Genomic DNA, 16614 nt, shown 5'->3' on the forward strand with positions numbered 1-16614 from the left:
ATAAGATTTAAGCGCTTTCTCCGTCAGCTGCGCAGTACAAGCCAGACACGGAATATGATCTTAATAGAAATCCTCTATTCAGGTTTTACAAGTTTCCTGCTTCGCCCGGTGCAATGAATCACATGGGCTGAGCTTGTTTGATGTCTCACTTTAGAAGCTTATTGTAGCTTCAAAGCAAAAATGTGACAGGGAAAAAAGTGAGAGTTTTACACGTGAAACAAAGAGGAATGTTAATTAAATTTGTCTGAAGAAATAAAATTGGCATACATGTAGATTTAACACATTCATTCATTTTACAAAAATGTTATCATATTTATGGCATTTGCAACAGTGTGCCAGTATCATTTAAAGACTTTTATCTGGAGGAATGCAATGAACAATAGCGCACTTACCAAAAACACAGGGACAAAAAAAAAATGTGACCAAAGGGGCGGCAGGGGGTTGGTGTGGAAATTATATTGTAAATCTGTTTTAACTTTGAATCCTGAATTTTGACCTATTAAAAAAATTGATTGCACAAAAAAAGTGACCAAAGCTGACTTGTGAATTTTTCTCTGAGGGGGAGGGAAAGTCGACTGGCATAGGAAAGCTGCAGCGCAGACGTCCGTGTGAGCTAAGATGTAACTTCCTGTGCACTTCCCTGGGCGGGACAGAGAACTGGTGATGTGCGGGGACTCGCCTGCCTTTGTTTGGCTGGGCCTCGGTGAAGCTTTGGTTGGTGTTAACTGGGACCAGGCGCCAGCGGTGCGGAGAAGGCCCAGTCCCCATTAACGTATCGCACGTTTACTAAATCATTCAGCTTATGGTGCATTCTAATTATTGCTTAGGGATTCAGGAAAAAAAAAGGCGTATGAAAACTCATTATCACTTCTGTGTGCCACATCAGGGGTAATCGTCCTTGTACACTGAAGGGTAAAAAAAAAAAATTGAACACGAGAGAGGCCCCATTTCCCTTAAATGTGTCAAAGGCAGGGAATCCTGCCGTTAACCCTTTGCTGTCTCATGCGTTGCGTTTCGGAGAGCTCACACGGGTGGCCCCTCTCTCCTCTCTTCCCTCCAGGTGAGCATCTGCGGGTGTGCGCTCAGGGCTACACCTGCTGCACCAGCGAGATGGAGGACAGCCTGGCCAGCCTGAGCAAGCGGGAGTTTGAGGGGCTGGTTAAGGAGGCCGGCCGCTCCCTCCAGTCCTCTCTCAACGGCCAATACAAGAACTTTGATGGTGAGTGATAGAAACCAGGCTCCGCCCCCTCACTGCCCTACTCCCCTACTGCCCTGTGTCTTTGATGCTCACCTTTTTGAAAAACAAAACATTACCCATCCCACACAGAGATTGTGGGATCCTCTGACAACCCCCCCTAAACACGCACACGCATGCACACACACACACACAGCCATCTCCACCCACATGTTTGTGTTCCTGACCCAACCCCTCTCACCACCCACTTTTAATTCTTTCAAACTCAGCTAGGGTGGAGGTGCAGTTCTGAAGAAAATGCTTATAACACAAAGATGGGTCAGGGAGGAGGTGCAGTTCTGAATATGCCACTTATAACACAAAGAGACAGGGAGGAGGTGCAGTTCTGAATGTGCCGCTTATAACACAAAGACAGACTGGGAGGAGGTGCAGTTCTGAATATGCCGCTTATAACACAAAGACAGACAGGGAGGAGGCGCAGTTCTGAATATGCCGCTTATAACAGAAAGACAAACAGGGAGGAGGTGCAGTTCTGAATATGCTGCTTAAAACACACAGATGGACAGGGAGGAGGTGCATTTCTGAGTACATCGCTTAATCCACAAAGACAGACAAGGAGGAGGTGTAGTTTGAAATGCAAGGCTTATAACATAAAGATGGACAAAGTGGAGGTGTAGTTTGAAACACACTACTTCTACACAAAGATGGGCAGGGAGGAGGTGCCATTCTGAATATGTTGCTTAAGATGCAAAGATGGTACAGGGAGGAGGTGCAGTTGGAATACATTGGTTACAACACAAAGATGGACAAGGCGGAGGTGTAGTTTGGAATACACCGCTTGTAACACAAAGACGGGTCAGGGAGGAGGTGCAGTTCTGAATAAAACACTTATAACACAAAGACGGCCAGGGAGGAGGTGCAGTTCTGAATACGTCACTTAAAACGCAAAGACGGCCAGGGAGGAGGTGCAGTTCTGAATACGTCACTTAAAACGCAAAGATGGCACAGGGAGGAGGTGCAGTTTAGAGTACACCGCTTATAACACAAAAACGGGTCAGGGAGGAGGTACAGTTTTGAATACACTGATTGTAACACCAAGATAGACAGGGAGGAGGTGCAGTTCTGTATACAACGCTGCAACAGCTGGACAGAGAGAGTGCACAGAATGCACCAGAAACACGGCCTGAACATGCATAGCGCATGTTGAAAAATGTTATGACAGTACTGACCTTGTCCTGTCTGACTGGGCACTGACCCTTCTCCTCTTCTGATTGGACACTGCCCCTTATTTTGTTCTGATAGGAGACTAACATTGGCTGACCCTTCTCCTGTTCTAACGGGACAGCGGCCATCGTACCATTTTCATGCGATGTGTGTGTCTGTTTTTATTTGCTTAGCAGATATTCTTATTCATACCAACATTCAGCTATGATTGTTATAATTGCAAGACTAGCTAATTACATATCAAATGATCAACATCTAGAACAAATGTTCGAAAACAGCAAGTTATACAGGAAAGCATCAAGGAAAAAAATAGCAGCGCTAAATTCTAAATTGTAACCGCACATCAAAACAGATTGTTTAAGAGAGTCCAGCATTTTCCAGGTGAGCAGTACTACCTTTTTATTATTATTTTTTCTTCTTTAAATGATGGCAATGCGCTTGTTTTCTGGCTGACTGCAGCCGTAAGTCTGGGCACCGCAGTGCAGCATGAACAGGGCCTGTCCCACTCCGTAATCTTCCTGTCAGTGACACCAGGCACATGAGCAATGGAATCTGTCATCATCAGACCTCCCCGGTCTTCTGCCAGGTGCTGGTGTGCTCTCCATGGCTGAGCGTCTCCTCAAACGCATTTCCGTCTCTCGCTCATTTCTGCGCGGACTTCACAAAGTGTTGCCAGTTCTAATCCCCACGTCTATGCCAGTGTGTGCCAAAGTACATTCTGTCTGTCACATTCAATTTTTTTTCTTCATTTCCTGTTTCGTTTTTCGCACTTGATTGCATGTCTCTTCCAGGACTAGATTTTCCAATAAGGGCCTCTGTGGTATTTATTTATTTATTCTCAATTGGCTCATGGCAATGAATAAAATGAGATTTTTGGTACAGAGAACACACTTCTGTGGTTTTGAAATGTAAATTTCATATGTGAGTGCGAACAAGAGAATGTCAGCATCGATGAGTGAAGACTTGAAGCTGAAGTCAGGAAAGGGTGCTTGTTTTCTTCGCACAGGCATGAGTCATCTTTGCTGAGTTTTTCTTTGCTTTTTCAGTTGGTCAGGGTAGCTTTCCTCCACAGCTGTGATTGTTCCCCCCTTCGTTTTTTGTAGATGTTTCATCCTGTTTGAGAAGGCCTGCACTGATAGTGCTCCTGGCAACAGTAAAGATGCAGAATGCTTTTGGATGAGACCAAACAGTCTTTGGACATGTAGAAGTAAACATGAAAATGTAAAATGTTTTGTCAGCGACCAGGTGAAATTGTTGAAATGTGACTGAGGCACGCGGAGAATTACACTTAATAGAAATTGTCTCACATTTGAAGTTGGCAGCCCTTTAGAATCTATGTTTATGTGCTCTTCTTATTAGTTTACATTTCCTTATTTTCAGTTCAGTCAGGACCACTGTCATCAAAGAAAGAACTTTATTGACAATAAAGGCAATATATTTATGTTTGGAGGTATGGCTCTGTTCTGGAAGCCCTCTCACCAACCACGCAGCAAGCGTGGATAAGGCCGGGAGACCAGCAGCCAAACCCCCCTAGAGGGGTACACACAGAACAGATCCAGCAGCAATGCAAATTCTTAACAAATAGGGATGGAGCTGGGGTGGTGGAGGGGATTTACAAAGCCACGTGCAGCAAGCTTGCATGCAGGAGGAGCAGATGAATGAGTAGAGGGAGGCTGTTTAAGTAGACCGCCCTGTTATGTGAATGCACTGTGATAGGTGAACATCACTCAGCTGAGCCATCAGCTGATTCAGCCGGAAGCGGTTTGACTCTCGTGGTCTGCCAGAACTAAGCGATGCTCCCATTTCCATCTCTGTTTCCATGGGTGTGTTTCAGTACACAGGAAATATCTGCACTTCATTAATTTTTAAATTTGGTGTTGTAGCGTTTGACCCAGCACACAGAGGACATAGCTGAAGTGTCTCTGAGCCAGTAGACAGGCGATTGTAGCAATGGCAGGAGGGTCAGCCAGGCCTTGGGGATGACGTTAGTGTTTTTGCATCTGGTGCCCGATTTACATGGATGTCCAAATGAGATTTGACATGTTGATGTGATGAGTTGAGTGTGGAATTGATGGGGATGCCAGGTGGAGCTGGTTGGGGTGATGTAAAGGTTGACACGGTTTTCCCTGATGCAGTGGTGTTGGACTCCCGCCACTACAGCCCTGCCTCTCAAAAAAGAGGCTTGTCCCCCTTTTGCACTAGTTCAGTGGCAGAACCAGAGAACTCTGCTGATCCCCCCATAATCGCTGCTTCCTTGAAGCACTCCTATCTGCTATAATATAGAGGTCGACACACAGAAACACACTGAAAGATTTGAGTGGTAAACTTGAGTGTGGGAGGATTTAATGGTGTTCCTCAATCTACATAACCCAGTACAGATTGCGCCAATTTCGTTCAAGCTGTACAGCGAGTTTACGTGAGGTGTGTTTATCTGTAGGTTCACCTGAGAGGTTTGGAAATCCGACAGTGTTCAGTGCAAGTATGGTGGAATGGAGTTTGGGACTGATACATTGGGTAGTTTTTTTTGAGATTTTCTGACAAAAACATGACTGCAGGTCATACAAAATCACTGATAGTTCATTCCAAGCCATCTGGCTGTTTTTCTTCACTTACAGAAGCTTCGGTTGCTTTTTGTGTGACTGTGGGTAGATTAAATAAGCACCTCTGTTCCCTGTTCAGTAAGCGCCTGTTCTTCAGATCTTGTGGGTTTGCTTTTCCTTCATTTTATTGTTATTGCTTTTTTCTTACATGTGTCTCATGTTCCTCCTTTTGCCACAAACAGCCAGAGGATCACTGGGTTTATTTTTTATTGCATCAATGTTTCACAGATGCTGTGTAGATGCACTGATTTTTTAAAAATCACTTAGATGGCACTTCCTCTTCAGGGAACCTGCCAGTCCATGTCATATAAAACTCTTTGGGTTTATAGCAATGTTGATCTCAAACAAATAAACAAACAAGCAAACAAAAAAGATTCGTTAAAAGTTGTTAAATGTTAATATGACAGCCTAGATAATCCCTGTGCAGCCCTTCACAGTTTTGCTTAGAGTGTTTGCCAAAACCACACAGCTCAATAAACGTCCAAAACAAAAATTCTTTTCACTTGTAATTGCCTAATACTGTTGTGTTTTATTTGTGAGCTGTGAGCCATTAAGTTTCTGCCTGCAAAATTTCAACTAGTGTCATAGCACGTACCAAACTTATTGCTACATTAGCGTAGAGTTGCCAGAGGGCAGGTTTTCGTTTGGAATGTTAATTTTCAAATTGTACAGGTCCGGTTTGTGGTCCTGACCTTGTCCAATCCAGTAATTAAAAATGATTGTTAGTTTGTAATGAAGTCTCGTCTCAACCACCCCCCGGTCCGTGATCCATTCTAGTATCTATAGTCATTGCTTCCGACAGCTCCTCACTTTTTTTGCGATTAAGCTTCCAACTGTGCATTTTGTCTGGTTTTGACAAATCTGGCAACCCGACACATGTTAAGAAGCCAATGTAAAACCTTTTACATGGTTTCTCATGAATTAGTTAGGCTTCGGTTCAAAATTCCAGGCCACACAATGCCATTCAAAACCACTGTTGATAGTCACTGATCTGACCTTTTGTGTGGCTGCTCATGTAAATTGTTTTAGGTTTAGGGCAGGATTTGTGCCACTGTGGCTTTCGTGCAGACATGGGATGTTTTTAAATGTATGTGTGTCTGGTCTCATGTGATGTTGTTTTGGAGGCTGTCGACTCTAATTAAATATTTGAGTGAATGGATAGTCCAGTCCAGAGTATGGAACCTTGGCTTTCTCAAAGGTATTCGGTGTTTACTATGCGGCATTGCCTCTTTTGACTAGAAAGATCATCTCTTCCGACAGTTATCATATAGTGTTTCACTGAGCACAAAAATCTTTCCCCATCAGGAAAAAAATAAATACGTTTAAATTTTTCCCTTTTGTTATATTGAGATAATCATTCATCTCGTCAAGGCTATGAAGAGTCCCATCCTCCGCGTGACGCGCTATTTTGTCTGAAATTGCCGAAGAGTCTGAGAACTCCCCCTCCTCCTCTTGCATACTCCCGGCGCTGCTGTTAACCCCAGGTTCCACATCGGCCATCTCTGTCTCCTCCCCTCCTTTGGCAACCGCGACGTCGCCTCGGAGACAGTTGAAATAAGGTTCTGCGCTTCCGTAGCCTGACCGTACGCGACCTCATATATACCTACCTCATCCCATTCTGAACTCTTAAAAACTCCCTCTATTCTACCTTATTCCTCTCAGTAGACTGCCCCAAATCACCCCTCAGGCTCCAGGTCCTCCCCACTTTACCCCTGGCCTCCGATCTCCCCAATCTGTCCGCAGACCGAGGCTGTGGAAACACTTCCCCGTCTACCTGTGCCTCCGGTACAACCACCTTCTCCCCGGGCCTGCTCATTTGACTCAGTCTCCCCGCCTGCCCTCGCCTCAGACTCCAAAATGTTCTCCCCATTTATTTCTTCACTGGCATTCACATTGGACTCACCTTCCGGCACAATTTCCACATTCCTATCCCTGTTCCTGTCCTTATCCTTATGCGGACAAGACCGCTTCATATGGCCAGTGTCCCCACATGCAAAACACCGCAAGGTGTCAGTGCTAACAAATACCACAAAATAACTTTCCCCGTGCCTGACACAAAAAGACACATCCAAAGTGTGCGATGCAGAGTTTAAAAACATAAATATATGCAACCGAAAAGACAGAACGTGTTTTAAATCTGCATTCTTACATGCCAGAGGAATCATTTTCATTGAACAAGCGAATTTTCCGAAGCGGGTTCCAATTCTATCGCCTCATTTTTATGAAAGGGGGAACATAACTTTTGTTGCAGGTGCCACGAGCGGGGTTACCTGTACGAAAACCACTCGCAATTACCTTGGCCACCAAACAGACTTAAAAAAAGAAAACCACCACCGCTTTATTTGTGCGTGAAGCCGAATCAATATTTCCACCTCGTACCTACACCGCGACCGCAACCAGCACGTCTTCTACAGACGTATCATTCTCTGTAATGCACCTGATACCATGACGGAGAGACACAGTCTCACCGTCCGGCTGAGTCTATAAGAAGGCCTGTGTCTAAGTTAGCCTGGGTTATTATTTGCTCATTTTTTCCACTGTTAAAAGAACTCACTGTTAAAATATTCGTTCTGAAATCATTTACTTTAGCAAATGCTTTATTAAACCAGGCCGCATTCTCCAGCCTTTCATTTAACATCTGCTCTCTCCTAAGCTGAAGAATTCCGGCAGAGTCCAGCTTATTTCAATGAACTCAAGAATATTCATGTCTAGAATGCGTTCTGATTCCGAAATGCTTGACATGATATTGACAGTTGGCAGGAATGATTCAACAGCGGTCATGAGTGATTTTAATCAGAAGTGGAGAAGGAGCTTTCTCACTGTGGTTGAGGGTTCATAAGGTCTTCAGTAATGCTCCTTATTTTCCAAATTGCTGGAGTAGATCTTTAGGCACAATGAGATTAGGGTAGAGGAGCAGGCAGATTGAAATGTGGCAGGAGTGGGACAAACCATGCAGAGAAAATGCGGACTTAATGTGAATAATGAGGGATGGCTGTCAGTTTTTATACAGCACAGAGTGACGTAGTAAGTGCAGGTGCAGCCCCTGAAATCGGACAGGCAAACAAACAATCGATGGGGTAGAACTTGCTTGTGCTGAGAGCCTTTGATGAAAAGCAGAGCCATTGATCTATTGATTGTCTGTTTTTATTGCTGCTCATGCATTTATTGTCTGGCAGCTTTCCCAGAAAAATGTGAGACTTTTTATTATTCTCCGATCTTTCTCTCTGTCTTTCTCTCTCTCTTTCTCCCTCTTGTCTTCTCTTTCTCTTTGTCTCTCTGCCTCTGTCTCTGTCCCTCTCTCTCTCTCTCTCTCTTTGTCTCTCTGTCTCTGTCCCTGTCCCTCTCTCTCTCTCTCTCTTTCTCTTTGTCTCTTTGTCTCTCTGCCTCTGTCTCTGTCCCTCTATCTCTCTCTTGTTTCTCCAGGATGTACTTTTTCTGCCAGTTTGATTTGGCTGTCTGTCCGCCTGATTCTGACTCTCGCTGCAATTTACGGGCGGGTGCTCGGCAGAGGCTGAGACAGGGCATTTAAAAAATTTCTGTCAAGTTAACACCCACTCCCTCTTTAGCAGCTTCCTCATTGGGGACAGGCAACGACACCGCCTGCAGTAGAAATCCCCAACACCTCCCTTCCTCTGTGTTTTTGCAAACATCTGAGAGTAATTCACAGCATCTTGGAACACTTTATACCAGAATAGATCTCTGGTAAACAGCAGGAGCTAGACCATGGCAGGAATTCAGTTCCTGCTCAAGCTAAGGAAACAGTCCACTGATCTCACTTGGACGACACAGACTAAATGAGAACACAGCGGGCGGGACCGGCTGGGAGGTGGCATTGGAGAGGGGCAGGCGGTGGACAGAGATTTGTTGATGTTATGCCTGAGTGAGTCAGGTGCGTAAACACTTCAGTTATATGTATGAAGGAGCACCTTTACCACACTGGTGATGCGCTCACTGATACTGGAAACAGTTAATGCCTTTTTCTTTTTTACCTCATTTTCTTTTCCTCTCCAGTTGCCTAATGGAGATGGTCTTTTCAGTGACCACTGCATAGTCCAGCTGAAGTGTCTACACTCCTCCAATGCACACATCTGGAAAGGTTTTCCCTCACAACAAGCTGTTCCGTACAGGAGGAGAGCTGTTATAGGTCAGAGGAGAGGTCGCTGCGGACAGCCGGTAGCCTGTACTTTCCTGTCGTGTCACTGGGAGGTGCTAGCATAATGGTAAGACAAGGAACCCTTAAATCTACCCCATTCCTGGTGGGGTGTAGCAAACAGTGCCCCCACTGTGGTAAAATCCTGGCCATCTTCCTCTTAATGATATCGACCAGGCCTGAACCAGTGATGTCAAGGCTATAGGGCTGAGCCTGCCATTGTGACCAATGTCTTTACGAAGAATGCTAAGTGACTATTTTCATACGTATATATATATATTATGTGCCCTGTTATGATAAATGCTTATTACTTTGTGGTCTACAGACTGCAGTGAACACAGGACGTGTGTGTATGTGTGTGTGTGCGTGTGTGTGCCGGCGCGTATGTGTGTGTGCATGTATAAGTATGACTCTGACACACGTTTTGGTGCACTAATGAGACAGTGACCCGCCAGACATCCCCGGGTGGGGGAGGAGAGCAGCGAAGGGGATGTGAGATCACATTAGCGGCCAAAGTTCAGGCAGAGCACGAGCCACTGAGATGTGCAATTGACCCCCCGTGACCTTTAGGGGATGGGCTGGTTGATTGACAGTTGATTGCCCTCACCACCGAGCGTCAGATGCAGGAGAGAACTGGTTGAAGGAAGAGGTGAAAGAGGAGAGGGAAGAAGGAGGAGGGGAAATTTCACCAGCTTTCACACATTGCCAGATTTATTAATTGGATGCTGACTGAAAACATATTTCCTCATGCGGTTCTCAAGATCCCTGTTTCTCAGTGAAATGTGTTTTCAACATCATTACTATTGACTGGACCGGGTCGTGTACTGCAGAAATTGTATTCTATTGTCTTTTTTACACAGATATACTCAGTAAATGGATATGTCCTGGGAGTTTTTGTTATTGGTGATAAAACAAATTTGATTCTTCAGTAACTGTATTTGAAATTCTGCTGAAAACCTATAGGGTTTATTATTACATGCAGACAGTGACACCAGCAATTTTGCAAGGGTGACTGACTCTTGCATGCAAATCACTGCGTTTGTACCATGAATTCAAATGCACAGCAGAAGTTGCCTAGTGCCTGGAAATCATCCCCCCAAATTGATGATGTGTTGCAGACCAGGGAAAGGCATGCCATCTGACTGTAAAATGGGACTTTTAATCCCCCATTTTTGGGTGAGTAAAAAAGCAGACCGAATTGGATGGTTCATAGCCATGAGGGGGAGAAGGGCAGGTCCAGCACATTTTTATTTTGGCAGTTTTCCACCCGGACCGTGGCTGTGGTCACATGATTAATGGGGTCTGATTTAATCAGCCCCTGATGCCGTATTTACCCTAGCAACAGGAGCGCCTGGGCACACCGAGTGGACAGTGTGGGCCAAGACGTGAGTGCAGGACGGGAGGGCTGCCAACATAGTCTCCCAGCTGTGCCCACACCCTTCTCCACCCCCTTAACCCTACCCCACCCTCCCGGTCCCTCTCCCTCTTCCTCTCTCTATCCCTAACCTTCTATCCCTATATCCTTCTCTCTCTATCCCTCTATTTCCCTCTGTTCCTCTATCCCTTGCTCTCCCTCTCTCTCTTTTCCTATCCCTCTCCCTCCATCCCTCTCACTCTCTCTCTCCCTGTATCCATTTCCCTATCCCTCTCCCTCACTCTTCCTCTTTCTCTCTCCTTCTCTCTCTCCCTCTCTCTCTCTGTCCCTTTCCCTGTCCCTCTATCTCTGACCCTCTCCCTCTATTCCCCCCCCCCCCCCCACACTTTTTTAATTACTCAGCACGGCTCTGGTTGTCAGTCCGTCCCTGGATCAATGCACCCTGTCTCACTCTCATTAGTGAGGAGGGGGGGAGGAGTCGCACGTGGCTGGAGCAATGCCCCGCCTCCATCCCCCACTGCTACAGCCATACTCCACCCTCTTCACCTACAGCCAGACTCCACCCTGCCCCACCACAACCAGGCCATCAGCAAGGTGTAGTCAGTAGAGCTGTACTCAAACGCACACATACGGACACAGTGTGCGCTGCAGGTGCAGTTGGCGGTATGAGCAGCAGATAGCGGAAGTGGCAGCAGAAGTGGCATCTAACGGTTGCCGGTTTTGCTGAAGCTGGGGCTGTAAGGCTAGCCTGTACATTCAGTAGACATTCGTATCCAGATTGCTGTACGTGGCATACATTATTTCATATATAGCCCATTTGTACAGCCAACTGATAACAGAATTAAGTCAGGTTAAGTGCCTTAATCAAGCATACAAACGCAGCGCCTGACCTGGCTTTATAACTCCAGATGTGAACACCACGGAGAAAAATGGCTTAAATGAAGCAAGACATTTCTACAATTTACAATACTAATGTAGATTAGTGTATATTCATAATTTTGGAAGAAATAAAGTGCCACAAATGCAATTTTCTAGACCAAAAAAAAGAATTTGCACTTTTTTAGTTGGCAATGAAATACTGAGAGATTGCATATATACAGCAGATTAAACTATAAATGTGCTGGATCAAAAACGTCTTGACCACAAGTTCATAAAATCTAAGGGTGGATATGTACAACTACTAACATGTACAACTATCTATGAAGCAAAAACTAAGCAGTGTACCCAGCCTCTCCAAATCTATCCAAATGTCTAAATTATGCCTTGCTGTAAATCACAACATATTCACATATTTCACTACAAATCAACTCTTTCACTCAAGAAACTCACTGTTGCATCATTTTCAAGTGGGAATTACAAGCTTTCCGTCAGTGAGGTGGTCTAAAATATCTAGGGGTCCAGAAACATATCCCAAATCTCTTCAAAAATGAATAAAATGCTTTTTGTCCATTATAAAGCATATAAATGAGCCCCTTATGAAGGTTTAAGATGAAACATTGCTATCAGATTAAAAAATAATGCGAACATATTGTCACGCAATGTGGTACAGTACCTAAATGTGTAATAATTTACTTTTGTATGTATTTCTATACTCTGTACAGCATGTTTTCTTATATGGAGATGAGATGACATGAAAACAATTTCAACATGTTTTGGCAATGTTCCAACTCTCACGTCATCACTGTTGCATGCATCACAAAAACTATTACACTACTAACTAACACTTACATTACAGTGTGAAATATCCACATTATGTAACACCACTAACCTATTTAAAGACAATGAATTTCAAACCGGCGTAAGGGGACGCTATAGTCAAACGCAAGCTTGTTGGCAGCATCAACGTCTTAAAACTGGCGCTGTGGCGTTTCTCAGCAATACCGCTAGGATCAACAAATTCCCAACATAACATCCTTTCGCTTGCGCTGCAGTGGGAGGGGTGGCGCTGTCTGGGGCGTGTTCTAAAATACTTTCGGCGCAGTGACAATTTGAACCAAGGAAAACCCATTGCGTTATGATCAGCTGGAACCACCTCTTAGCGGCAACGCAATAGACTGGCAATTTGACAGCTTATTAGTCATTTAGTTCTATAGTCGCTTTTCCTCTGCATGGTACCTATAGGTGAAGCCAACATTACACTTCCATTTAATGAACAAATAACCTATAATTATTATTAATTAATTAATTTCAATTTAAACTACTAGAATAAAACAGGACAGATTACAAGAAACCTGTGACCATGTAGGCCAATAGCCTAAAATATGCAAATTATATTACACATTTTTAAAAAACTTTTTTCGGAATTGACAGGCCGTTCGAACAGGGCCTGCATTTAATCCTCCCACACCTCCTCCCACACCTTCCGAACTTCTGGGAGACAAGGTGGTGTGGATTGTGATCCATAAATTGCTACGGTCCTAGCCTGTACTTCTGTCGTAAGTATTTCTGATTCCTGTGCAGAAAAGCGCTCTTGTCGTTGACGGTCCAGTGCGTTTGGGTTGCTCATTATGAAATTGCATGGAACGATTGTGTTCCAACTGGCTTTTTTTAAAGCATGAGAACAACAATTTGATTGGCTACCATAGAGACCCACCTTGGACATTTAAACCCCGCCTTTTAGCGATACCGCCATCAGGTGCGCCAAGATTGCCGTCATGAAATTACCAAATTTTTCGCTGACACACTCTCAGAGCGATACCGCCAACGCTTACTCTTACGTTCACCATTGTGTTCGGTTTATGAAAATAGAGCCCAGAGACAATAAATCAATGATACTGTTCTAGCTGCTTCTATTTTGCTCCAGAAAACGATGTCAGCTAGGTCTGTCAGCAAACATATGGCTTAGCTATGCTCAGAAGTCCTCAATAATAACAGTATTTTCTAAGAAATTACGAAAAAATCGTTTACAATGTTTTGTCAGGTGGAGTGTCTTTTCTGCTACCACAGAGTGAATGCGTAAGTGAATGCGATGATGAGAAACTTTTTGGTTGTAAAATGCTATTCCAAAAGCAAAATTAGACATGTTATACATTGTTAGAAAGCTTATACTCTCACCTACTGTATAAATTAATTGTCAATCAACACTGTACTAAAAAGGGCGACAACGCCATAAGCAACACGTGTGGTATTACGCACAACTATTTTGGAAGGTACCCAGGCATCACAAATGCGCGTATATATCACATACAGATTGTCCAAGGCAATATATGACCACTGAGTCTCAAAAGGGACATCTCTACGTGTAAACCAATGGTAAGGTTGTATATTTATTCAATATTTAGTCCCAGATTTTGACTGTTGAATGACATATATAATTTTTGAAAACTTAGTATTGTTTATTTCGTTATTCATTGAGCAGCATTTTCACTGCTGTATTGGCATATCTTACGGCTATTGTTGGGGTTTATCTTGTTGCTATGACGGAGTATGATTTTTGAGTGGTTAATGAATATTTTTATGAATTCCCAGATAGACAATATTGTCCAATATTGACAATGGTGGCGCTGCAAAACTAAACTCACTAAACTCAGACATTTGGTGCTACAATCTTAGTAACCACTAGGGGCTTTGCGCTAAGCGGTTAACAATACTAATTGCATATTTGTGACCTTGTAGACCTTGTAGGGTTAAGAGCAGAAGTAGGAATTGCACAAGCAGGGTCTTGAGTCAGGTGTAGGAGCGACAGATTTAGGCGTGACCAGAGCAGCAGCGTTAGAACAGCAGAGGTACGTCGCTCTGGCTAGACGTGTCAGCCGAATGACTGCGCTGTAATTGTAATTGTAGGTAGCAGACGTAGCGGTAGCGGTTGCCTTCCGTATGGCGTGCTGTTCTGTTCCCTGCATCTGCTTGTGTTTAGAGCTTCTGGGCGTGGGCGCAGGTCCTTGCAGTTAAATGCTGGGTTTTACACTGCAGAGTATTTTTAGGCCTAAGCGCATTCATCCTCTGCATCATGGAAACCGCGAATTAGAGAGGGGCAATGTGAGCCCTCCGGCCCAGCTGGGGGTCGCTGTGGATCGTCTGCATTCGCATTGCATTATGGGAATATAAAGATTTTTTCTCCAAGATGTAGCGCAGTTTTTTCAGTGTCACAAAGGAGTGGGGTGGGACGTGCAGGGATCATGAGGCCAGTGTACGTGGTGTGGCCCTAATCCGCTCCTTTTCTATGTCTTCGTTCTCTCTCATCTTCTCTCAAATCTCTTCTTTTTTAACGTACCCGAAATTTAGTGTGCGGGTCCTCACTGTTTGGAATACTCTAATTAATTTCTCCCAGAATACTCCAGAACCAGCATACAGGTATATCCCGGCCAGCTGGCTTTATGCATCGAGCTTCACGTTCCTGGTTTTGATTGGAAAGTAAAGGAGCCCAGCGGCTCTGTTCTCTGAGAGAAACAGGCATTCTTCCTGGGGCTCTTTAAGGAAGGCGCAACGTACGGTTGCTGTTTCATCTTCACACTAGAAACCGGGCCATTGAGGCTCGACGGCCACACCTAGAAGTGTGAGGCATCTCGCCCGTGAAAGAAAGGTTGCTGGAAGTGCGTGTGTGTGCTTGTGACGGGCGTTTGAGAGTCCACGTGCGTCTGCAGGTGTGTTTTTGTGTGCTGGGCCGTTCTGCCAGCACCGGTGTAGCTGGTGTGGCTGCCGGGGAGAGATGGGCTTGCTTTTACCCAGGGGCCATGGCAAGTTATAGTAATCTACACCTCCACCTCCTATTGTAGATTGTAGGTTAATTACATTGGGAGTGAGTTTGTTTTGTTTTCTCTAAAAAGATTCAGAATATAGTTCATACTTCCAATGCCCCCCTCACCTTCCCCTCGCTCAGTCAGAAACGGCCATTTTCTCATGGCTGTTGATGGGGATCTCTCCATGCAAGGGCATCTGGGTTTGCTGAATGGAAAAAATGATCGATGCTGTGCCTCACCATTATCGGCCAGGGCTCAGACATGATGCGGGGTGTCACAGTGACAAATGAAATTTGAGACGGAATCGAAGATCGAAATGAGTTTTTAAAGTCTGACGGGAAAAAAGGAGGGAAATTGTTTTTTCCCGTTGTTGCCCCCACTTGGAATAGGCGGCTGACTGCCGGTGTCCTTGAAGGAGACAGATGATTGGACTGGCAAGGTCTGCCCCGCCAGCACCTCGCCCTGCCAGCTTTGATTGCCAGCGGAGGCTCGTTTGAACCCGCGCCACCTGCCTTTCTCCCATTTTAATGGCGTTTTTTTTCTCTGGACTTCAACCTTGTTTTTTCTCCACGCTGGTGTGGTGTCAGCGACGCCCACCCTCCCAGTTGGAGCTTGTTGGCCATGTGAAAGTGGCCCTTCATTTTGGCGTGAGCTGAAGGTCACATATACATTCGCATCTTGCCATTTTGCAGATGTTCTTACCTAGAGAATTTCATTTAAAAAAATGTATTTTTTTTTGTTTTTTTTTTTACATAAAATACATTTGTACAGCTGGATATTTACTGAAGCAGTCCAGGTTGAGAACTGCTGTGGAGTACAATGGAAATGCCCCACCCAGGATTTGTCCAGTGACCCTTGAGCTACTGGCTCGTCTCTTTAGCAGTTATACTGCAGTGGGCCTAGATCAGGGCTGCCCAAACCTGAAGATCTACCATCCTGCAGGATTTCACTCCAGCCTTAACGAAGCATTCTCATTCAACAGCTAGGTACCTCATTGAGCTGGTAATTAGTTGAATCAGGTCTGTGAAATTAGGACTGAAATGAAAAACTTACAGGATGGTAGATCTCCAGGAACAGGGTTGGGCAACCCTGGCCTAAATCAAAGGTGCACAACTCCAGTCCTGGAAGGCTGGTCTGCATGCTGGTTTTTGTTCCAACCAGTTACATTAGTTTTAGTTTTCCTAACTAATGGGCTCCTTAAACTACGCTTGCTCCTATAAAATCGCAATAAACTCTTTAGGATACACTTGTAGTTTGTGGTTGTAGCTGGTGCTTATTCAAATGTCAGATAAAAATGTGATTGAGCTAGTTGTATAATTAAGAGCAGATGTTGACCCAGAATCCTGAAACGGTTGGACCCTTGGTCTACAGCCCTGGTCTGAGTGCAGTTG

At 44.6% G+C, this 16614-nt stretch overlaps 1 protein-coding gene across 1 annotated transcript in view; it reads left to right on the plus strand.

The window, feature by feature from the left end:
- LOC135253438 (glypican-1-like) overlaps positions 1-16614 on the plus strand; it is a 101899-nt gene that overhangs the window by 47275 nt on the left and 38010 nt on the right. The window contains exon 2 of the mRNA XM_064332724.1: positions 1061-1219. Coding sequence (XP_064188794.1) covers positions 1061-1219 — 159 coding nt within the window. The remainder of the gene's footprint in view (positions 1-1060; positions 1220-16614) is intronic.

The sequence above is a fragment of the Anguilla rostrata genome, chromosome 4 (genome assembly GCF_018555375.3).
Source record: "Anguilla rostrata isolate EN2019 chromosome 4, ASM1855537v3, whole genome shotgun sequence".
In the NCBI taxonomy this organism is placed as follows: domain Eukaryota; kingdom Metazoa; phylum Chordata; class Actinopteri; order Anguilliformes; family Anguillidae; genus Anguilla; species Anguilla rostrata.